The 24,441-nt window shown below is 41.6% G+C and overlaps 1 protein-coding gene and 1 long non-coding RNA gene across 5 annotated transcripts in view; one reads left to right on the plus strand and one right to left on the minus strand.

Moving 5' to 3' along the window:
* The window catches only part of DCLK1 (doublecortin like kinase 1), a 237,456-nt gene extending 219,950 nt beyond the window's left edge, over positions 1 to 17,506 (minus strand). Inside the window, exons 1-2 of one of the 4 annotated variants that reach the window (XM_071737573.1) lie at positions 17,199 to 17,472; positions 13,496 to 13,884 (exon numbers count right to left, since the gene is read on the minus strand). In XM_071737573.1, the coding sequence (XP_071593674.1) occupies positions 13,496 to 13,871 (376 nt within the window). In that variant the 5' untranslated portion in view covers positions 13,872 to 13,884; positions 17,199 to 17,472. Of the gene's footprint in view, positions 1 to 13,495; positions 13,885 to 17,198 lie in introns of all 4 variants that reach the window. The other 3 variants (XM_071737564.1, XM_071737595.1, XM_071737587.1) reach the window with 3 other exon arrangements.
* Positions 17,507 to 19,370: 1,864 nt separating this feature from the next.
* LOC139791804 (uncharacterized) lies at positions 19,371 to 21,854 on the plus strand. The gene is made up of 2 exons (XR_011724024.1): positions 19,371 to 20,247; positions 21,234 to 21,854. It is a non-coding gene; the product is annotated as an uncharacterized lncRNA (long non-coding RNA).
* Positions 21,855 to 24,441: the final 2,587 nt, after the last annotated feature.

Consider the following 24,441-nt stretch of genomic DNA (forward strand, 5'->3'; position numbering starts at 1 on the left):
TATATGGGGGGAAATGAATGCAAACAGAAGTAATTACAGAGTTCTCCACAAATCAAGTTTAACATATTTTAAAGAAAAAAAAAAAAAAGTGGATTATAGCTCGTATTTCTATTGGAGCATTATCTGCAATAAAATATTTTTGCAATTCCTCACACAATTTCTGGGGAACTATAGCACAGCCAGAAAACACCAGTGTGTTTCTGTTCAGTAACACCTTACTCCAGTTCAAGTGCATGCTGCTGCCAAAGGGGCACCTGCTTGGGTGCTCCCAGCCTCTGCCCTGAGCTTGGCTGAGTGACTGCACTGCCACTCACACTGAGCTGGACCAGCTGGGTGTTCTGATGGACCATAATAAAGGCAATATTAATTTTACAACAACAAGCTGATCCAGTTCACCCTCTGGCTGCAACTAAAAATCCAAAGAAAACTATACCAGAGCCAGCAAAATCACACCTCTGGCAGCCTGCAATTAAACTCCTTAACACTCAATGCAAAATCCTATCCTGAACAACACCACAAAAATATCTGAGATGTTTTAATTCTTCTGGGTTCAGTAGTTCAGTGTGTTAACAGCCTTCATGCCAAAAGCTTAGCTCAAGGTTTTTCAAAACAGAAGAAACGTCAGACAGATACATCCTTTGAGGGTTGTGAGACACTGGAAATCATTGCCCAAGGAAATTATGGGCATCCCAGCCCTGGAATCATTCAAGGTCAGGTTGGCTGGGGCTTTGAGCAACCTGGTCTAGCAGGAGGTGTCCCTGCCTTTGCAGCACAGTTGGAACCAGATGATGCCTTCCAGCCCAAACTATTTTATGACTGTGCCAAAAAGTACTTAAGAATCAAAGATTTTTTTAATGATCCCTACCTACCCTAGGGAAAGAGGGCTCATAGTTCACTTTTTAAAAGAAAAAAGGTATTTAAACTTCACTTATGGCCACACATTTTAAGGTTTCAGGGCACTCAATCCCACAGACAACACAGTTCACAAGGAATGCTGGCAGATACAGTTACTTGTTAGAAATGCCAGGGGGATCCATTGGGACATGAGGCTGTAGATGCAACAGAGGTTCAAGTCTGTTGATGTGATGCTCCAAAGCTGGGATAGTACTAAATTGTACAATGATTATCAGAAAAGCAGTGGGAGAACTCCAAAGACAAAGAATTCAGAGCAACATGTGAAGTTGCACCACTGAGCAGAAAAGATAACAGACAATGAGTGGTAGTGTTGATCTGCCTGAGGCTAGGAAGGCTCTGCAGAGGTATCTGGACAGGCTCAGTCAATGGTCCAAGGCCAGCTGTGTGAGGTTCTACAAGGCCAAATGTCAGGTCCTGCACTTGGGTCACAACAACCCCGGGCAACACTAACAAGCTTGGGGAAGAGTGGCTGGAAAGCTGCCCAGCAGAAAAGGACCTGGGGGTGTTGGTCAATAGCCAGCTGAGTATGAGCCAGCAGTGTGCCCAGGCAGCTGCCTGGCTTGTATAGTGTGGAACAGCACAGGCAGCAGAAGGGATGTGATCCTGCCCCTATACTCACCACTGGTGAGGCTACACCTTGAGTACTGGGTTCACAGTTCTGGATTCCTCACTACAAGAAAGATATTGAGGTGCTGGAGCATGTCCAAAGGAGGGCAGCAAAACTGGTGAAGGATCCAGAGCACAAGTCTTATGAGCAGCTGAGAGAAATAGGGTTATTTAGGCTGGAGAAGCAAAGGCTGAATGGAGACCTTATCACTCCTTAAAGCTACCTGAAAGGAAGTTGTAGTAAGGTAGTGGCCTGGTCTCTTCTCACAGGTAACAAATGACAGGATGAGAGGAAATGGCTTCAAGTTACACCAGAAGAGGCTTAGATGGGGTATTAGGAAAAAACTCTTCACTGCAAGGGCTACTAAACTCTGCACCAGGCTGCCCAGGAGATGGGTGAATCACCATCCCTGGAAGCAATTAGAAAATGTGTAGGTATGGTGCTAAGGGATGTGGTTTAGGGATGGATTTGGCTGTGTTAGGTTTGCCATTGAACCCAGTGATCTTAAGGGTCTTTTCCAATCTAAATGTTTCTGTAATTCAATGATAGCACAGAATCAACCAAGAACCATAAAAAGGTTTTTGGTTTTCCCTTTTTTAAAAAACAAGCATTTTTAAAGCAGAACAAAATAGAGAGCAGGAGATGAAGTGAGACTTTCCAGTGCTTTCTAGTCATCATGTAAACTCAAGGTAATCTACAGTTTTAGCTAAAGTATTAAGAAAGGAACCCAAGATGGAATGCTTACACCAACTTTACAATAGATGCTTCCTTTTATCCATCGTATATGTACAAGAGAGAGATATAGATATAAAAATATGGTAACATCAGAACAGAAAGGTTTAGCAGCACTAATGATGCCAGAGTGATCAAACAGTATGTGTTCTCTTTTATCCATGTCCCTGCCCAATATTTTTAGCCCTAGCTACACGATTACTGCAAGGCCAGGATGCACCCACACCACCACGTCCATAAAATTGACAAGTTTTGAAAAACATTGTTTTGAAGGGGAAGAAAAATAAAATATCCTACTGTGACTAAGACTGCACTCAATACAATAAATACCTGTTCTATAAACACTTTGTGTAAGTCTCTTAGAGAAATTTTTAAACAATATTTGTTCTTATCTCCACTTCTGTTTGCTGCAAAACTTAAAATCTACCAGCAATGTCTTGGGGGGTGGAGGAGTGGAGTAAAAATCAGATTTCCAGGTTCAGCACTACCAGAGAAATTGTCAAGTTTAGCTGCACAAAATAGCAGTTATTTCTTTAAGAACAAGACTTCATATTAAACCTCACTTCTCAAAGAGCAGGTGCATAAAAAAATGGCCACACACATTATATCCACATTTGCATTTAGTTTACTAAGAACTCTTTTGGTTCTACTTCTTGAAAGGACAGCATTCCACATGATTTATAATATCAGCTATATTTAAAGATCAGCTGGGTTCCTTTTAAGTTTAATGGCACAAATCAGCTCTTCATTACAAAACTAATCTTGTGTAAATGACCATAAGAAAGACCAATGCAATCACTGAAGCTACGGGATTGTTTTATCAGACTGGTTTCCCTTTCTTCATTTCTCACAGTACTATATAACATCAACAAAATATTTGCACACAGTATGTTTTTTTCCCTTGAAGAGGCTCAAATTTAGCTACAGAGTACCTTGGAGGCAAAGTATCCAAGGCTGCCTAAAATGCAGTATCTTTAGTCAGAGCTGTTCTATGTAGGAAAACAGAAAAATAGACACCTCTTCCATAATACTTCTTCTTAAAACTGTTTATACTTCAAGCAAAGTGCTGGAGCTTGTAAACTTTGATAACTGCAGTCTCTGGTTACCATCCTTTATTCATGGTGCTACTAAGGGCCAGGTCTGTAAGAACAAAAATAAAATGGACAAAATCTGTGTCCTAAAAGTATCTTATCTGATGTTAAGCTCAGTAAGCCTGGTCTATGCTAACATCCAGCAAATTTTAAGCATTCAAAACAATGGAAACACTCAAATACAAGCTTAAATCTCACAAATGGGGAACCCCCCAGCAAACCATAGTTTTGATGTCTAGTTTAAACCTTTAGCATCTATGATGCTTTACTGAGCCTTCACCTAGATTTTCATCCTCTCTTCTTCTTCAGTTACCCTCAGGAGAGAAAACTGCAAAGTTTCACAAGTCATGACTTACTAGTCCAGTAAATCCACCTTCTACCTTAACTATTTGTTTCTCACCAAAACTATCAGTTGATGACAGAGGGGTCTTTTATTTTTGGTAACCTTTGGCACAGCCACTTCACAGACCACAGTCTCATCCTTCTCACTTGTATCTGAGTTGGGATCTGCAGACAATACCAGCAAGTTAGTTCCCCCAGCTCTAGAGCATCAGGAAAATTCACTTCTTAAGGTATTCACACTGAGCACCATCAGCTCCTTACTCAGGGTAAGGCCTAAGGACAAATACAGCCCACAAACATCATCTTTGACTAACTGGCAGCTGGAGGAAGGTGAAAATCTGAAAACAGTAGGCTTGTGACAGAACACATGTGTTGAAGAAGGAATCTTTGAAGATGCTGAATTAAACAAAAGAATATAAAAGACAGCCCACTTAAAGTGTCTTAGACTGCAGCTCCCCAAGAGAGAGGAGCAATCTACTCACAGTGCAGTCAGCTGTCACTAATGAAGTTTTGACTCGATTACCATATCAATAGCCAGTAGAAAAAGAAAGTGGAAACACCAAGTTGATCGGGGATATCTAACATCTAGGAAAACAGTCTTTGCTGCATGTTAGAAGCCTCTCTTCCCTGACAGCCCTCCTGCCTCCTCAAAGCAGCAGTGCAAATGAAACCGATGCTACCTTAACCCTTCCAAAAACATAGTACAGAATGCTTGTTTGTCAGTTTTGAACCAGTAATCCTACAGCTTAAGTTGTGCAAGTGCTCAACACTTCAGAAAATACCATGTGGAACAATTAAAATAAATCATAGCATTGAGAAGCTAATGAGAAATCTAATCCTGCAGAAGGACAGAAGCCAAAACACCGTTTATGCTTATCAAAAAAACCAAAACCAAAACCAAACAAAAAAACCCAAAAAAACCCACAAAAAACCCTACCACCTGCTGTTACACATCTGTCAAAACTAATGCAACAGAATCACCAGAGCCACGTAACACCAAAGAGCAGTTCCTACAAGTTCATGACAGATTTCTTCATTAAGTGCTTTATGTATTAAAAATATAATCTAAAAAAAAATGCCTATTTGTATACAGGGTGGCTACTAAGGAGACATTGAATCACTGCCTGTAAGTCCTAGAGATTTTCAGATGCAAGTGTTTGATTCCTTCTTTGCCATATTGGTATTAAGAGTTACTTTGCTTCCTTCAGCTTGCTGATACTCTCACTACAAGAATGATCAAGGCATTATCTCTTAAAGGGATTATTTGCATTACTTTTCTGTGCTAAAGGCAACTTGGCCTAAAATGACTTCATCAAGAAGCCAGATGGTCTTGGGTGAAAACTGCAGGAGGGATTAAGAACCTGTTTGAATCATGCAAACAGAGAGGGGACAACCAATGCCTTTGAGAGAAGCAGGACTGCCAATTTATTGAAAACAGAGGCTATTCCTTGTAGAAGAGTATGTGCAAGAAGAGGGAGGTTACTTTACAAGCCCACCAGAGACTGAAGAACTGCTGTAATTGCACAGTTTGGTGATGAAGCATCCTGGCAAGGATACTCAGTGGAACTGCCATTCATTGCAGTCTATTTGCCCATGAGATGGGGCAATAAGGAGATTAAGAGAGAAGGAAGTAGCACTCCCAGCACCCCGTGCAAGAGGCACACCTGGTTCTTCACTTCCACTCTTTGTACCTGCAAGAGGCAGAGGAGCAACCTCTCAGGGGAAAGGACAAAGAACTCTGACTATTCCTCAACACACAGGGAAGACTGCAAAAAGAAAGATGACCTGAACCAAATAAGTTCCTACTTGAGAGTTCCCAAATGTGTTAGTTAATAGAGCAATAACCTATTTAAACTACATTACTGTCCCTTATCTTTCTGCAGTGTCTGAAAAAATGCAACAGTGCAAAGGAGCTGGAGCACCTACAGGAAATAAGTGTCATCTACCCATGTTCACCTAGCAATCAGATGCACCAAAAACTTTAAATCAGATCTCCTTGGACCTTTTAAAAGGCTTATTCTTCATATCATTCTTTCTGCTCAGCTCAGACTAAAAATTTTGTCATCAAAAGACAAGTGAAAAAATAAAGATATACTTCATCCTACTCTGGAATTGTACAGTTTTTAAAAATAAATACATAAGGATGCGTCTTCTCAAATTCATGAAATCAAATAATAAGATAAGCAGTGCCAGAACAACCCTCTGCCATTTTAAGCAACACGATTATTCAGCTGTTTGTTTATTAAACAATATAAGGACTGCAGGCATTTCTGCCACAGGATCCAGTCCAAGTTTCACTAACTTTGATAGCCCTGGATCAAGTCCATGGTAAATATCCAGTGTCAACTCAATCCTATAAACAAATAGACACAGATTCAGCTCTGCAAACATTTAAACAGATACTTTACTATTATTATTTTGAGAGCATATCACATATCTTCGGCTACATCAAAAGAAGTGTGGCCAGCAAATCAAGAGAGATGATTGTCCCCTTCTACTCTGGAGAGACCCCACATGGAGTTCTGCATCCAGTTCTGGAGTCCTCAGCACAGGAAAGACATGGACCTGTTGGAGGGAGTCCAGAGGACAGTCACAAAATTGATTAGAAGACTGGAGAACCTCTCCTGCGCAAGAAGACCAAGGAGTTGGGGTTGTTCAGCCTGTGGTAGAGAAGGCTCCAGGGAGACCTTTAGCGGCCTTCCAGTACTTATAGATGACCTACAAGATGAGGACAAACTTTTTAGTAGAGCTTATAGTGGTAGGACAAGGGGTAATGGTTTTAAACTGAAAGAGGGGAAATTTAGATTAGTTATTAGGAAGAAATTATTTCCTGTGAGGATGGTGAGATGCTGGAACAGGTTTTCCATGAAAGTTGTGGGTACCCACTCCCTGGAAGTGTTCAAGGCCAGGTTGGATGGGGCCTTGAGCAACCTGATCTAGTGGGAGGTATCCCTGCCCATGCAGGGGGGTTGGAACTGGGTGCATATCAATTTTTCCAGCCCACCAATTCCCAGCTGCTGAGGCAGGCATGAGGAGCATTAGCTCCAGAGCACATCAGAGACCACATCAATCAATTCCTACAGTCTGGCCTGGCTGGGCTTCCCTCCAGCACTGCTGAAGCAGGTGCTAGAGTCAAGGAAGCAGCAGGATTACTAGGTAGGAGAGAGGTAAAACCCAAGATAAGAGGAATGAGGTGACAGTGGGAGTAGCAAGACTCACATACAAAAAACGTCAGGAACTCTGTCTCAACCCATGATTTTAGAAAGAAAACGCTGCCTTTTGAACCCTCCACTGGCAGGCAGCTTTTCTCCTGCAAACACAAGCTGTGGGACTCCACTCAACAGAACCTTCCCTCTGTCCTCATGTCACCTCCTCTGCCACTGCAGTGAGGTTCACATCTCCCAAGAGTTATTAGGCAGCTACAGCCATTACCACATTTTAAAACTGGTGTATCTGTGCTCTTTCAGACTGCTCCTTCAATGAGGATTGCAGCTCCAAGATGATACACGTGAAACATTTCTTTTCTTTTGCAGATCATTCCTTCAAACTATTTTTGCCATTATGCCTGCACAAAACATGAATGCACACATACAAGTCTACAAAATAGTTCAGCAGTGCACTCAATATTGACATGGGTCAATACTCTTTCCCAGTTACCATCTCAGCCTCATGGTTTGAGGTTTTTGGTTTGCCTTTGCCAGTTCTCTGCTGCAGGGTTCAACTCTTGTGGTTGGTACAGTGGAAACCTAAAACAATTGATTCTGCTTCATACCCAAAACTCTGAGGTAAAATTATAATAAAAATTAATGAGAAAGGGATGTAGTTCAGGCTACAGATTGATTCTGTGGGCTTTGTTGCATACAGTAGGACCCTTGGAGTAAAAACTGTAAATAATATTCTTTGTTTCAGAGTTAACCCTGCTGATTCCAATCTATTACTCCTCTTGTTACCACTGTTCAATGGTAATTCTAGGGGTAAGTTTAGTCATTTCCTGATATTTTGTTTACAGGTAAACAATTAAGTTTTAAGAAAAGCTTCAGCTTTACTGTTTCTATATGCATTAATTGTATGTAGTACCTAGGGAATAAAGTCATGTCCCATTTAGAAGATATTCTTTGAAGGTAAAGGGGTCTTGAACATCAGGTCTGACAACGAGAAGGTAACCTGAATCCATTGCATTCTTTCCTTCATCTAAGGTGACAAAAGTTACAGAGCATGGGAAAATTCTTACCAGAGTACATACCCTTTGTTAACAAATTCCAACAAAACTCATATACCCCATGTATAGGGGAAGTGGGAAACAGAAAAACCAGCTAACAACAAAAAAAAAAAAAACCAAACCACAACAACAAGCAACCACAAAACTCCACAAAACCAACAGAAAAGCAACCATTAAACACAACAAATGTAGGGAAGCCATTTTAGTTTCAAATACAAGAAACGTGGCCATGGATGGTTACGTCCTTTTTAGCAAAGACAGGGTAGCAAAGTGAGGTGGGGGAGTTGCTCTTTACATAAGAGAGCAACTTGAAAGTATTGAGTTCTGTCCAGGGGTAGATGAGGAGCAAGCTGAGAGTTTGTGGGTGAGAAATAAGGGGCAGACTGTAGTGGGTATCTGTTACAGGCACCTGACCAGAATGAGGAAGTCCATGAGGCCTTGTCCAGGCAGCTGGTAGCAGCCTCACGATCACAGGCCCTGCTTCTCCTGGAAGATTTTAACTACCCAGATACTGATGGAAAGAATACTCAGCAGCCATTCACAGTCCAGGAGGTTCTTCCAGTGCATTGATGATAACTTCTTGATGCAGCTGGTGGAGGAGCCAACTAGGAGTGGAGCATTGCTGGATCATGTCTTGACCAACAAGGAAGGGACTGGTTGAAGCAGTGAAGGTTGAGGGCAACCTTGGGTGCAGTGACCACGAGATTGAGTTCAGGATCTTATGTGGTAGAAACAGGATTCCAAGTAGAATCAGAACCCTGAATTTCAGAAAAGCCAACTTTGCCCTCTTCAAACAATTGCTGGGGGAAATCCTATGGGACAGGGTACTGGAGGGTAGAGGTGCCCAGGATGGTTGGTTAATATTCAAGGCCCACTTCTGCAGAGCTCAGGACCAACACACCCCAAAGGGAAGGAAACCAAGAAAGGGAACTAGGAGACCAGTATGGTTGAACAGGGAACTGCTAGGTAAACTCAAATGGAAGAAGAGAATCTAGACTGTGGAAGGAAGGGTTGGCCCCTTCAGAGGAATATAAGACTGCTGTCTGAGAAGGTAGAAAATGAGGTGGGTGCCCTGGTGACAGACGATACAAAGAAGGTGGAATTCCTGAGCACCTTCTTTGCCTCTGTGCATACTGCTGGAGGATGTCCTCAAGAGCCCCAGGCCCCTAAGGAAGTCAGGGCAAAGGACGAGTTTGCCTAGGTTGATGAGGGCTGGTTGAATGATCAGTTAATGAGTCCGGACATCCATAAATCCATGGGTCCTGATGGGATGCTCCCAAGGGTTGCTGAGGGAACTGGCAGACACCATTACTAGGCTGCTCCCCATCTCTGGTAAGTCATTGGGAACTGGAGAGGTGCCTGAAGACTGGAGGAAAGCAAATGTCACTCCAGTCCTCAAGAAAGGCAAGAAAGAGGACCCAGGTAACTACAGACCAGTCAGCCTCAACTCCATCCCTGGAAAGGTGATGGAACAACTCATTCTTGGTGCTGTCTCCAGGCACATCAAAGACAAGAGGCTTATCAGGAGCAGTCAACATGGCTTTACTAAGGGGAAGTCACATCTGACCAACCTGATGGCCTTCTATGAGGTTGTAACTAAGTAGATGGATGATGGCAGAGCAGCAGAAATAGTCTATCTTGATTTCAGTAAGGCATTTGACACCATCTCCCACAGCATCCTTGGAGCTAAACTGAATAAGTGTGGCCTGGATGATCAGGTAGTGAGGTGGATTGGGAGATAGTTTAAGGACAGAAGACAGAGGTGTAGCCAATGGGATGGAGTCCAGATGAAAGTCTGTTTCTAGTGGAGTCCCACAGGGGTCGGTCAGTACTGAGACCAGTACTATTCAATACATTTACTGATGACCTGGATGAGGGAGTAAAGTGTACTATCAGCAAGTTTGCTGATGACACAAAAATGGGAGGAGTGGCCGACACCCTAGAAGGCTGTGCTGCCATTCAGAGGGACCTGGACAAAATGGAGAGTTGGGCAGAGAAAAATTTAATGTATTAAAACGAAGCAAAGTGTAAACTCTTACATCTGGGAAAGAACAATCCCAGGTACCAGTACAGGCTGGGGACTGAGCTGTTGGAAAGCAGCACAGGTGAAAGGGACCTGGGGGTGCTGGTGGATGGAAGAATGACCATGAGCCACCAATGTGCCAATGTCCAAGAAGGCCAATGGCACCCTGGGGTGCATTAGAAGGGGGGTGGTTAGTAGACCAAGAGAGGTTCTCCTCCCCCTCTACTCTGCTCTGGTGAGGCTGCATCTGAAAAATTGTATCCAGTTCTGGGCCTCTCAGCTCCAGAAGGACAGGGTACTGCTTGAAAGAGTCCAGCACAGAGCAACCAAGATGATTAAGGGAGTGGAACACCTCCCTTATGAGGAAAGGCTGAGGGAGCTGGGACTCTTCAGCTTGCAGAAGAGAAGAATGAGGAGCAACCTCATTAATGTTTATAAATATGTAAGGGGTGAATGTCAGGAGGATGGAGTAAAACTTTTCTCAGGGGTGACTAACAGTAGGACAAGGGGCAATGGTTATAAACTGGAGCACAGGCAGTTCTGTATAAATATTAGGAAGAATTTTTTCACAGTGATGGTGACAGAGCACTGGCACAGGCTGCCCAGGGAGGCTGTGGAATCTCCTTCCTTGGAGACATTCAAAGCCCACCTGGACATGTTCCTGTGTGACCTGCTGTAGGTGACCCTGCTCTGGCAGGGGGGGTTGGACTCAATGACCTTTTGAGGTCCCTTCCAACCCCTAACTTTCCATGATTCTATGAAAGATGTGTCCATACATTTCAAAACAACCTATAGCACCAGAATACATCCATATGAGCTCTGAAATGTATGCATGACAGAACTAAATATTACTGAAGCAAAACAGCTCCTTTACAGTCTCTGTTCCTTTGGGACTACCATTACTACAGTTCTATGTATTTAGTTCTGGGATGAAAGACAATGGCTGCTGCCTTGTTTCCCCCAGGTAGCTGCTTTGCTGTCTTCATGTACCATATGGGAAGGTGAGAGTACAGTAGCTTCCTTGTGGGTATAGAGGCAAAAAATCAATACCGTTGCACATTTACCTTAAAATACTACCACTAAAATCAATGTTCTAAGAAAAAAATCATAACAGTCTCATTAAATTAATTCATACAGTAATAGAAGAAAGCAAAGCTTCATATTTCAATAGTTTGAGCAGAAATGCTATTTGGCAAGAGGTAAAAATCAAGCAATTTTCCAGCTATTTAAACACAAAACAGAGCTTCAAGCTAATTAATTCCGTACTGGACTTGCCAAACTCTAATAAATTTGTACAGTAAAGAGTGGAAGAAACATGCATAAAAACCATCACTGAGCTAATGATATATGAACCTGTACTCCATGGTGAAGCTCTGTGAGGGCACCAGAACAAAATAAACCACCCTGCAATTCTACACAAACAGACAGAAGCCCCCTTTCACATGGAACAAGGATTTAGCTCTCTACTTGAACACAACTGACTTCTGTAAATCCCACAGTGCTAATGGCATAAGGAAATAAAACTGACCAGCTTGAGCTATACAAAGACAGGGAGGATGTGTTAGTTGAAAAAGTAAGGACTAAAGTCCCACAGAACAAAAAAAAAAACAAACCACCAAAACCCTTCTTTAAAATAAACTTATGCTCTTGGATTGTCATTCATTTTGATTGCTGATTTACAGTTGTTATTATTCTTCTCTAAGGATGCCAAAATAAACACATCTTAGAGGCTGACAAATTTATTTCTGCATTCAGTTCCTTTTTTTTATATACACTGGTGCTGACTGGCAACAAAAGACACTACAAATCAGCATTAATATCAATGATACTTGCTTCTTGATTAGTATACCAATCAAATAAGCACAATTACTTATACCACTACTGAGAAAAAAATTCACAAACACTGTTTCTAAGCAGATGTTGATTAATATTGGTCTTTCCTTTCAGAAATCAATATTCTTCACCAATTAAATACTGTTCCTGACTAATACAACTCTAACTCTGCCCTGGAACTCATAATCTCTGACCTTAAGACCTGTGATTCTGTGAAGACCAGTTTCCTTTCCATTTCACTAAACCTGCAGTTCTAACCCCAAAATCTCTTACCTACAGCACTTCAATTTTCTTCTCAAGCATCTTCATGCTGTCTCCTACTCTCCTTTTTATGCAAAGAGTATAATCAAGAAAATCATCTTCTCAAAATTTCTCCTTAAAAGCTTTCCTCTGCTATGACATCCAAAGTAGACAATTCAATGGTTGCTGAACACATGCAACCTAAAAATGCACTCCTCTGTCAAGAACCTTATTTGGCATCACCCTTTTCTTTTTCTCTCCCCACATTAGCTTTCTTCTGATCCTCTCATTACATCCTAATACTGCAAGTTCTCTCACCAGTGCTAAAAATTAAAATCATAAAGAAATCACAATCTGTTACACCTCTAAATTGTTTCTCCATGCTGTACAGGTTTGCCCATCAAACATTGGGTCCAGGGATAGGATTGAAGTGACAATGAAAAAATTGTTCCTCCTCTATTTCCTTTGAATACAGTCAAGCACTTGAATTTAAACTTAAAAAAAGCCCCACACATAAAAACCTACATAAACTATATAAAAAAGCACCTCTGTTATGGCCACGTGCTAGACAATGCTTTTAGACCTTATACATTTTTTTATACTATTGCCTATCTACAGAAAAAGAAACTCTCTTCAAGCTAGAAGCACTCTATATTGGAGAAGCTAATTTAGCAATTTTTAAAACCTGTAAAAGGCATTAATAATTTCCAAGGCCCAATATACAAATTGATTAATGCTGATAGCTTCTTTTGCCAACAAAACTGTCACTGAAGGAGTGATAGTTTCATTGTTGGTGGGAAAATCAGCGACTGGCATCTCCAATATCTGACAGTGACCAAGATCTGTCATTTCTGACCAAATCACTAGTAATATATCATACTGCAGCCTTATTTAAAACCAACGTAAGGGTGTCAACAAAGTGAGGAAAAGGGAAATGCTACAGGGGATAAAACCTTACAATCTACCCCAGTTGAACCAAAGCTGCAATATTATTCCTTTAACAGGCTGCTTACATTTATGCCACTCAATGAGAGGAGGGCATTTTGCTTAAGGCACATTTACTTGTCAGGAAGAGTTGGAGATCTTCACCAGGTAAAGACAGACTTTCAGGAAAAATAATCCATCAGAAGTTACTTTCATGTAGGTTTCAATGGCACCATGGACCTCGTCAAGTTTAACTGATTAAACTCTCACTGGCATTTTTAAATACTTGAGTTCAAAAGGAGCAGAAGATGCAATCCTCAATATCTAGGACTATCAACACTAGCTTGACAAAACAGGACAGGTCAGATGCTTTCAACAAGAGGAAGAGAAGTAGCAAGGCAACAATATTTCATTACACATTTTAAAATATTCACAATTCCAGTTACAGCACTGAAGATTCTCTATCAAAACCAACAATACCATTACCTATTTGTGGAAGACTTAATAAATTAGACAAACAAACACACTGATTCAGACATAACTTTACACCTCCAAATCTTTCTGCTGACCTTCCACTAGCTGGTCCAAGGAGGAAATCTTCTTGGAGCCATCAATCGTATAGATTGTTCTGACTCCCTGGGGCAGGTTCACATTGTCAGACAGAGTTCGGGTCAGATCAGCCAGGAGAGCTTCAAAGGATCTAAACCGGTCAGGGGAGATGGCATAAACAATCCCTTTGAAATATCGGTCTCCGTTACGATAGAACCGAACTTTCTTGGCTTTCTTCTCAGAACTCAGGGTCTGTAGAGTGCGGGTTCGGTAAAAGCTGCAGTGGGCACTGTGAGTAGGGCTGGGCAAACCATTTACCCGGGACCCTCTGCCATACCGCTGCGCTTTGTCACGCTCATCAAAGTGCTCCAGCTCCATGTCTCTCCCAAAGGACATCTTCAAGTTCAACCTAAGAGATGCACAAGAGAGGAGGAAAAGTGTAAGAAATTCCACACTTCAAGGGAGCTCACTCGGAGATCATAGAATCATAGAATCATAGAATTGGCTGGGTTGGAAGGGACCTCAGAGATCATCAAGTCCAACCCTTGATCCACTACCACTGCAGTTACCAGCCCATGGCACTGAGTGCCACATCCAGTCTCTTTTTAAATATCTCCAGGGATGGAGAATCCACCACTTCCCGGGGCAGCCCATTCCAATGCTTGATCTCACATTCCAGACACGGCACTTACCCAGGATTACCTTCCAAGTTAAAATGAATGTTTGAATGAAATCACACAACATTCACAGGCTCATTTTACAGCTAACTCTCTTGCCATGCTATAAAACCTGGTTTATAAGTTCAGCTTTTACACAGCATAAAAATGCCACTCACAAAACCAACCGCTAGCAATATGCAAACATTAAAAAGCGTTTGATCACATTCAGTAAGAATTCTGAAAACTACGTGATAAAGTTGAGCTAATGGAAAAAAAGGACAAATGCATCAACTTTCTACTTTTTCTCATGTTATATTCAGGTGATATTTGAGTCCAGCCTGCCTTGTAGACCATTTGCCCTCACTAGACTGTTTTCTCCAACTGTGTTCTCAAGAGATGCCATTTCAGAAGAGCAACCAGTCACCAACAAGCAAGAAATTAACTTCTCAGAGGAATATATTTACAGGTTGGTGATGAGAGTAAGAATTACTACTCAGTAGCCTGTGGGTCAAGCCCACTGTTCAAAAGCCCTTGCATATTCCAACCAGAGGTTTCCCTGCACTCTAAGCTTTACAATAAATTAATTCAGTTGTCCTTGGTTAAATACTTTGTATACTATGGACCAACAGAAATGCTCAAATACCATGAAATTTTAAAAATACTAGAGAGAGGAAACCAATACTTTTCAGTGAGCAAGATACTTCAGCTCTCTAACATTTGCATGATGTATTAATAATAACCTATGCCTAATATTCAAATTAATTAAGGCTGACAGCTTCTTTTGCCTACAAAACTATCACTGGAGAAGTGATAAATTGAGTGTTGATGAGCAAATTAGCAATTGGTGTCTCCTGTGTTTGACAGTGACAAAAACCCATTGGCTCTGACCAAAACAATCCCAGTTGTTCAGTATGGTTCAAAAATGGAAGTTAAAGTGTTCTAAAATTAAATCCAGAAGGCAGATGCTTCCATTGTTTTTTACAACCAACATAAGACTAAATACTATAAATTGCACATTAACCTTCATAAAGAAAATAAACAAATTAAAAAAAATAGAATTAGCAAATCATTAGGATCAAGCCATATTTATTTTAATTTAGGAGCCACCTAGATTTGCAGTTGTCTGCAGAAGAGCAAACCACAGTCATTTTATTTATAGCACGGCTACACAGACCTAATTTAGAAGTGGTCTCTCTCATTGATTTCCAATAAAAAGGGGAAAAAATAGCAAACACAAGCTTTTTTTCAACTACTCATAACTGTGTGACCAGAGGGGGAAAAAAACCAAAACAAAACAAAAAAACATTCAGAACCAGATGTTAAACAGCAGGAGGAAATACTGAAAGATTTATAGATGCTCTTTACAGAAGTTTGTATTAAAACAGTAATCATAAAACTGGACCCTGATGCTGCAAAGCTGTTGGGGATGTGCCCAGCAACTTCTCAGAGTGGTTCACATGCTTGACTAGAACTAGCACCTAAGGCCAACCACAGAAAATGCAACCCTGCTTTGGTTACAGCTCACAACTTACTTTGTTACACTGGCACAGGGTCATGTGCTTATGTATATACACATTATTTGTATTTGTAAAAACTTGAAAGGAACCTAACATATACAGTCCAGCATATATGTATGTGTGCTTATATACATAAAAAAAAAAAAGACTAAACTGTTTTTCCTTCTCAGTACACACACATACATTGATACCACTTCAATGAAAAGAACATTTGCTGTAGCATTTCACTGACAGTTCTCTATAGGTTAAATATAAAATACCGCTTAGTGGTCACAGATCAGGATCAAGATTACACCACAAATGATTCCATGTTTAAAAAATTATGTCAGGCTTTTCTAATTCCAGTAAGAACCTGTTATTCAGATTTAAACAATCCCAGAGCTCACAATTCAGAAACTGTATCTCCAAAGCAGTGCCTGTGCCAAGAAAAATGGATGTGCCGTTTCATTTACCCACACCATCATCTCAAATACACACACACACAAAAAGGAAAAAGATACACTTTTTTAGGAGACTTTCTGCTTTCCTAATTTTGGATGTGGAAGGGAGGACGTGGTAGGGGAGAAGAAGTGTGAGTGACATCCCTTTCTTCTGTACACTTATGCTTTAATCAATAATGGCTTAATTCCCAATTATGCCCTTTAAACAGAAGGAGAGATCCCCTTGAACACCAGTCCTGCTATTTTCAGGAAAGCGTGTCCAAACCATAAAGTCAGAGCAGACAAAGAAATCTTAAACGACGTGATCTCATGTTTGTGTGTGTGTATATAAAATATATACATATATATATATACAGATACAGGAAAATTAAAGGACACACCCCTGGAAAACCACCATGCCCAGCACCTCACAGTCTGTATAACTGTTAAAGAATTATTTATAATGCAGGTGTGGGTGAGCAATTACATAAAACAACCATATATGCCGATTAAAAAAAAATCCATCCTGCAGCGATGTGACTGGGACCCGGCGAAGATCACTCGGAGACCAAGCAGCAGACTGACTACTAAGTGATGGGGGAGGGGGGGGGAAAAAACGTGGATACATGCGGCAGCAGCTTCAAGAAAAAAGGGAGCTATTCTGCCGGGGTAGGGGAAACGTGTTTGAAACACAACCAGCCCGCTGAAGGTGGCAGCGAGCACCTCAGCCCCGCCGCGGGCTGGCAGCGCACCGGGAACCCCACTGTGACAAAACCGAGGTGCCCGCGGGAGTAGGGAGGGGAGCACCCATCGCGCTCCCGCGGGCTGCCGGGCACAGCCCGCTACGGCAGGGGCACAGCCCGCTAAGCCCGGGGCACAGCCCGCTACAGCGGGAGGCGGCGGCGGGTGCCCCGTGCCCCAGCACCGCCGCCGGCACCCGGAGCCGCTCGGGGACAGCGCTGGGGCGGAGGCCGCCGCCGCCCCACACAATGGGCACAGGTGCACGGCGCCGCGGCGGGAGCCCCAACGGCCGCACCCCAACGGCCGCGCCTCAGAGGCCCCTCACGCCGCAGCCCCCGCGCAGGAAAGGGGCGGCTCGACCCGGTACCAGGCCCCGGGAGCGCTTACCTGTTCTCCGCAGCCTGGCGAGCACCTTCTCCCTCAGACCTGCCGGCGGGGCGCGGAGGGAAGACAGCGGCTGGCAATGGGAAGCGGCCAAAGAGCGGCAAGTCCCCCCCTCCCCCCCCGGCGACCACCCGGTTCTAATCGCAGTAGTTGCCGCAGAAAGCGGCTCCGCTGCCTTTGTTACGCCTCCCCTGGCTGGAGCGCGCTGCTGGGGAGCCGGGGCTGCAGCTGCTTCGCCTTTCTTCTGCTGCTGCTGCCGATTGCAGTGATTTGCATTAGCCCGGCCCTCATTGAGATGCGGCTCCCCACACCAGCCTCTCCCTAGCGCTCTCTCCAGAGGGCGGCGCCGCCGCCGCCGCCGTCTCTCCCTCTTTCCCTCCCTTTGCGGACCCTCTCTTCCTTCGGCGAGCCGGAGCCGCCCCCGGCAGCGCGCCCTGCCCGAGGGGTGGCTGGTGCGAGGGGAGCCGGCAGCCCGCCCGCAGGCCCGGGAGGGGGGGGACGGGGAGCAGCGGCCGCACTGGGACAGTCCGTGACCCTCCCAGCGGGCTCCCCCTGAGATAATTCCTGTCCGCCCCACGGGTCGGTGCCTGCCCGACGCCTCACTTCTCCTCCCCGGGGAGCCCCGGCCGGTGAGAAGTGACCGCTCGGGGCCTGCCTGTGCTACTGGGCAGAGCCGCGCCTGGTGGGGGACAGCTCCCTGCCCGGCAAAAACGCGTTTAGGAAGAATTTTTACCGAAAGTGTCGCTTGGTGCTTCCATAGGGTCCACCTGAACTGGAAGTGCTGAGATCCCAACCAGTCACTGAGACCCGAGGCCAGGGATCTAATGCTGAAGGTGGGACTGACATGGAATTTAGGTACTAAAACCAGAGAAGGGATTCCTCACACCACTCGCTTAGTTAACAGCTGACCTTGGAGGTGACAAACCTCTGCAAATGCTACAGACTTTTTGCTTCAGTTTCCCAGATGTACTTGTTCAAAGGCATTTAGACTTCACCTGACTGACTCACGCTTCTTATAACTGGAGGCCCAAAGGTCTTGGTGTACTTTGGTGAAGTCAACTTCCACACAAAAATTCATCTGTAACTGATGCTTTCTCTTCAAAGACTAATTAAAGTCTTCACTTTAATTTAAAAATTTCAGTGGTTAAAACATTCTCAAGGTGAAGGACCTCATTTGCTTTCCTTTGTGCAACAAAACCACTCTTCTACTTGTCAGGTAAAAAGCCTACAGTCCAGGGGGACATGGAAGGGAAGAAAACACCGTCTGTCCCCGCTGCTGTAGCTGCTTCACTTTGTACTCTGAAAGAATTAAAAATGCATTAGAATGGAGAAAGATAATTACTCTGTAACCTCGTGGTTATGATACTCAGTTGGGAAGGACAAAAGGTGGCTTTGTGTGTCTGTATTATGGACTATTTATGTGTTTTATATTCATAAATCCAGAAACAATCAGTGCAGCAGGGACTTAAGCCCAGAATGCCCTGGTCCCAGTGATAGACCTTTAATCAGAATAGAGGCTCCTGCTTAATCTCTCTGAAGGCAAATGAAGCCTTCAGTCTACAAAAATTGTAAGAGGCTCAAAAGAAGAAGGGGATGGAGTACCTCCCTTCTTTTCTATTCCCCTAGAATAGTCCACAGACAGGCTCTTAGGAGAGAGGAGATTCCCTGCCTGGAGGAGAAAAATTAATTGATGTTTTGTCTTCATCATCTGCAAAGAGTTTTTTAATCACTAAAGTATTGCACAGAGCAGAGACAAGATTCTTCTGGCTACACTTTTTTCCCTATTTTTTGAAAAAGAAATGAACACCTAAAACCTTCAGGAAAACTTGTGCTCAAAGGCATAATAGCATTAAAATACCTGAACACCAAAGAGATGTCCTCAGCATGCTCGTACCACCTAGCTTAGGTTCTGTAGATCTTGTTATAGAGTATTTAATACCTCCCCTATGGTCAATGGGGTGCTGAGACACTATACTAAAGATAGTAATTTTTCAGAGACAAGTTCCTAAAATTGAGTACCTCCACATTGTATTTCACCAGCTATATTGCTTTTTAACCTACTGGTTTTTAAAGATCTCTTGGACTGTATTTAGACATAACAGATAATAGTGATATTTGTAAGTGACGGGAGAATGGAAATATTTTTTTTTAAATTCTGATAATCTTGCATTATAGTTCTATTCTTCAAATCGCTTCTTTTGTAGGTCAATAATCAAATAAAATATCCATGTTAAGAAAAAAAATGTCAGATGGAGATGGAAAAGATGGAGATGGAAAAGGCTATCATGGTCTTGACAAAGGGTTGTTCTTTAACATTCCTGAGTGCTGTTTTGTCCAGTTCATTTTAAATGTCTTAGGTAATGGGGCTTCTACTTCCCAAAGGAGACATCTTTTAGAAGTTGAATTCCTCCAATTATAAGAATTTTTTTTTTTTACATTACATTAATGGAAATTTCTTTCTTTTTCAGCTCATTGCTTTAGCTATAGTGCCCTGTATTCACGTACATAATTTATTTCTCCCACTGGTGTTTACATCTCTCTGCATGTATTATTTACATCTAGTCCAAGTGTGCAAAATATTTCACAGATGTTCAAGAAAGATCTTCACTCTGTTTAAAAAAAAGTAGGTCAAAAAGATTACAATATAAATCAATTAACTGAAGTATAAACCTAAGAGGAAAGCAAAATGTGTTATTTTTTCATTTACAGGTTTGTGTTTAACATGAAGGCAGAAGACAATACCATACAGTCTGTTTGCCTTTATTATGCACACTTGCTGTGCTTTTCATCTTTAAAAGATGATTTTTCTTTAACTTTCTCATGTGTTTGTCCACAACTTATATTAAAATAAAGTAGTTATGAATAGAAACAAAGCTTACCTAGATGGTTTCAACATTTATACAGTTGCCCTATTAAAAGAGCCTTCTGTTTTACTGATACAAAATTGTCTTTCTTGGTTGGACAGACTTTGGAATATTGTGTTTCCTGAGACCTCTGTTACACATGTTTATAAACCACAATACAGTCACTTCATAATCCCACTCTGGATAAAGTAAGTAACTCAGAATTCTCACCCCTTTTATTGTTAATGAGGTTTTTCAGATCTAACCATATTTCAGCAGGGCTTTTTCTAATTTTTAGGCACCTTTGTCAAAAGTACACAGTACAATTGGATAGAGTTATGTCACCACCCAACACTTTAGTATCTGAAGGCTGTACTAAATGCTTTGGAACATTGTTCTGGGATCTTCTCTTTAGTTGGCTAACCACTGTGACCCCTAAATCCTTTTCAGAGTCACTGCTTTCCAGGACACTGTCTCTGTCTCCAGTCTTCTAAATGTGACCTACATTCTTTGTTCCTGTTGAATGACCTTGCATTCAGCTGTCTCAAAAAAGCATGTTCAAATGATCCTGGCCCACTAAAGGATGTCAATTTCCCTACAGAAAAACTGTTTTTTCTTTGCATTATTTAGTGCTTTATGCATTTCCTGTCATCTGCAAATTTTACCATTAATGCTGTTAAATATTCCTTCAGATCACTCATAAATTTATGTATTAGCAGAGGACAGCATTTTCTAAAATGTGGGGCTCAAGCTCCCAAGGCAGAGATGTCAAGAGTGTGTTGGGAGCTCATTCCACTTGATGTCAGAGGCACTCAGCTCCTAGGATGCCAGACCCAGCCAAGGGGACTGGTGGGACTGGGGTCACAGATGCCCCTTTCAGCAAACAGCCTGTGCCAGCTCCCAGCATGGAGCTCAGCAACTGGATCTGCACCAGCCAGCTGGGCACTGCAGAGCCATGGAGCAGGGCAGCCAAGTCCTGGCACCAGGAACTCATTGGGAAAAACTCAGTTATGAAGAAGAGCAGAACTCTCTGAATTTCTCATGAATTACCCAAAGGAAAATGATTAGCTGTTTATAGTTACTTTTGGAGATATGTCACTTAGCCGTTTTTTAATTATTATGTGTTACATTGATTTTGTGTAACAGTAATCACTTAATTAAATTGATGCAGTGCTGTCTATCTGTTGCTTTACAGGAGCATATGTCAGTGGAGTCACCTTTATCAATCATATTCAGCAGTCTCACTCAGAAATCTACCCAACTGGAGCTGCTTATCAGCACTAATCATGCAATCATTTTCTTTATTGATTACATCACATACCAAGCCTTTAGTTGTTTTACCTGCTACTGATGCCAGCATAGCTACACTTACATATCAGGGTCATATTTTTTATGTTCTCCAAACGTGAATATGGCTTTATCCAGGTTTTTAGTAAAGCCTCATTATTCCTTCATTTCTTAAATAGCCACATTAATTGTTCAGGAAGCCCAGTCATAAATTATTTTTAGAATTAAATTAAGCATGTTTTTAAAATTATCTGGATATTATTTTAAGAAAAAAAAATGGCGTTCATTACCACATTCATTGAATATTTCTGTTCTGCATTCTTACTGACAATTTCAACTATAGTAACACACCTATGATTTCACTAGGATTAATTTTGTTCACAATGATTTTTATTTTTTGTAATTCCTCTTTGTCTGTAGCAAATCTGGCTGTAAAATTTCTCACTGGTAATTTCCTATATGTCTGTTGTTGGTATTTCACTTGTCCAGACTTGCAATACCAATTAAATAAAAAGCTTTCCCTGTAAAAGTCTGTCCTGTATTTCTCTTTAGTGAGGATATTTTAACAAAAGACAATACCCTTTCTAATTGAACAACTGGACTTTTGAATCTGGTGAAGTCACTCACAGTTAAAAACTTTTTTATCTTATTTGTTTATAACAGACTTCTTCAAGAAATTCAACCTTTCAAAAACAGGCTGTAGACCAGGACTTAGCTCTCTTTGCAGAGAGCAGATAGAATTACATGCAGGTCATTGAATAAAACATTCTTAAGGCTATTTCTACAAGTTTGTCCACTGGAAATAGGTTTCATTGTAAAGTGAACACGTTATGTAGTGGAAAATTTTGGCATTTCACTTTTTGTTACTCCATGGATGTTTTAACCGTATCAAAACCTCAAGCACAGTTTGTCAAGCTTATGTTACATAATGTTTTTTCTTTCAGATATTGCTGAGATGTTTCAGATACTATTATTTTAGGTACATTTATTAATGACAAATTTAAAGAACTTTTTTAAAATTTTGTTTTCTTGCCCATACTGGTTAACAAATTGAACCTAAAGCCTTGTCATTTGTGATTACCAGTTAGGAATGCACTTATCTGGGTGGCAGGCCAAATCCTACCTTGTAAAACATCTTCATCCATCTTCAAAATATTCTCCATCGCCATGTAGTACAGCAAGATATAAATCTGAGTAAACTGTTATAATCTTTCTCCCTTCCAGGTTGCCAAGAAGCTGAATTAGAATAATTCTGAAGTGCTGGATCTGAATTTTTGCTGGTTCTTGATTCAAACTAATTAAGTTGATATTCTTTGCTGACTGCTAACCTCTGGCAGAAACATTTTAAATAATTTAGAATATGTATGTTCACAATCACCTCAGCCAAGTCTCAGCAGTATTTGCATGCTCTAAGCTGAGGATTTGGGGACTGTCTTTTCCATTTTGAGAGAAAGATGGAATGTTTTATGAATATAAATGCACAAACTGTACAGTTTTTTCAACAACCTGAGAACAGCATATATGGTTGTTTTGTTTACCAGTGTTTTTAAAATATTTTAGGCTAGGGATGGGACACAATTTTTATAGACATTATGTTTAAGAAGGTCCTGCTTCCTAGAAGAATTTAGAGGGTGAAATTCTACACCAGTTAGTGCAACTTCTGAAGTAAATATCCAAATAATTTTTCTGCCTTGTGGATCTTGTAAGTCAGAAGTGGGCTGGAACATGACAGTAGCTGAGGCAGGATTTTTTTAGGAGAGGGAAGGATAGACTCAGCTCATTGCCAGGAAAGTAATCAACCAGTGTCCCAAATCACTAAAGGATGTGTGAGGGAAACAGGAAATAACAGGGCAAATCTCAGGTCATTCAAACAGGAGAAGGGAAGTTAGAAGCCATTAGTGACCTGGGAGGTGTCTGAAATTCCCACCCTATAGGAGCATTTTTTTTACCTCTTAAATAATTTATTGTGATGCACTGGCCAGGCTGTCCTGTTACAACCTGACTCAGAGCCTTTGGGCAGCATGTATCTTTTCTGAGTGAAGATTTGTATGTCAGCCTCTCCTGAAGTTCATTTGCAGTTAAGGGGTGTAAAGCATCAGGTGTTTTTTTAACTAGACTGCCATCTCATGCAGGTACTATGGAGGGATCCTGGTTTACTGCTTATGTTGTCTGAAAAGGCTTCTTTACCAATGGTCCTTCCACTTGACCACCCTATGGCTAAGCACAACAGCAGGAAGAATTGATTTCATTACATAGAATTAAAGATTTATCTGCATGATGGCTAGAAGTCCAATTCTCATTAATTTAGAGGAGATTCAACCTCCAAACCATCGTGGTAGTCTTAAAGATTTCAGCCTGACTGTCCAATACCATCAGTGCTCAGATAAACACTAAGTATTGTTTTAAGATCCTGAGCAGCAAATTGTATCTCCAATTTATTGGAAATATAAGGTCAAAAGAAATGCTTTTTAATAATGTCTCTGTTGATGCTGATTCAGGTATACTTAGCCATCATAAGGTTGTGCAGTATTGCAAGGTTCATCAGGTAAAAAGCAAAAATTATCACAGGTACCAATCCTGGATGCCCTGTTGCTAAAGGAAAATGAAGGTAAATGCACAGGGAGTAATAGTTTTATGCCTGATAGAGCAGGCTGTTTTATTTAGTAATGATACTGTAACAGTTTTGACTCTTGTGGTGGCACGGCTTAAGGTAAAATGAGATCACAGTATAATATTCCCACAGTCATCACAGACTGTGTCAGGGACCCACAGATAACCAAAATAGTACACACAGAGGAAAATGAATGAAAGTTAGAGACTGTCTTGAAGATAAACAACTAGTAAATGGAGAAGGCAAGTAAACGTAACTGCCAGTGTTCTCCTCTTCTCCAAAAAAAGAACTTAAATGCTTAACACAGTGCTCAGACTTTAGAAGCCTAAATACAAAACTGAAAATTTACCCTTCTGGAGAGTTCCAGGTACCTCCAGATGTACTGCACCGAACAAGAATTACTGCAAAGTTCCTTAAAAAATTGATCTTGAAACTCATCCGCCAGTCTCAATGACATTGATCTGGAATGGTTCAAAATTAAATAACTTTAACAGCAGCTATTTGG

Source organism: Heliangelus exortis, chromosome 1, assembly GCF_036169615.1.
Source record: "Heliangelus exortis chromosome 1, bHelExo1.hap1, whole genome shotgun sequence".
Lineage (NCBI taxonomy): Eukaryota > Metazoa > Chordata > Aves > Apodiformes > Trochilidae > Heliangelus > Heliangelus exortis.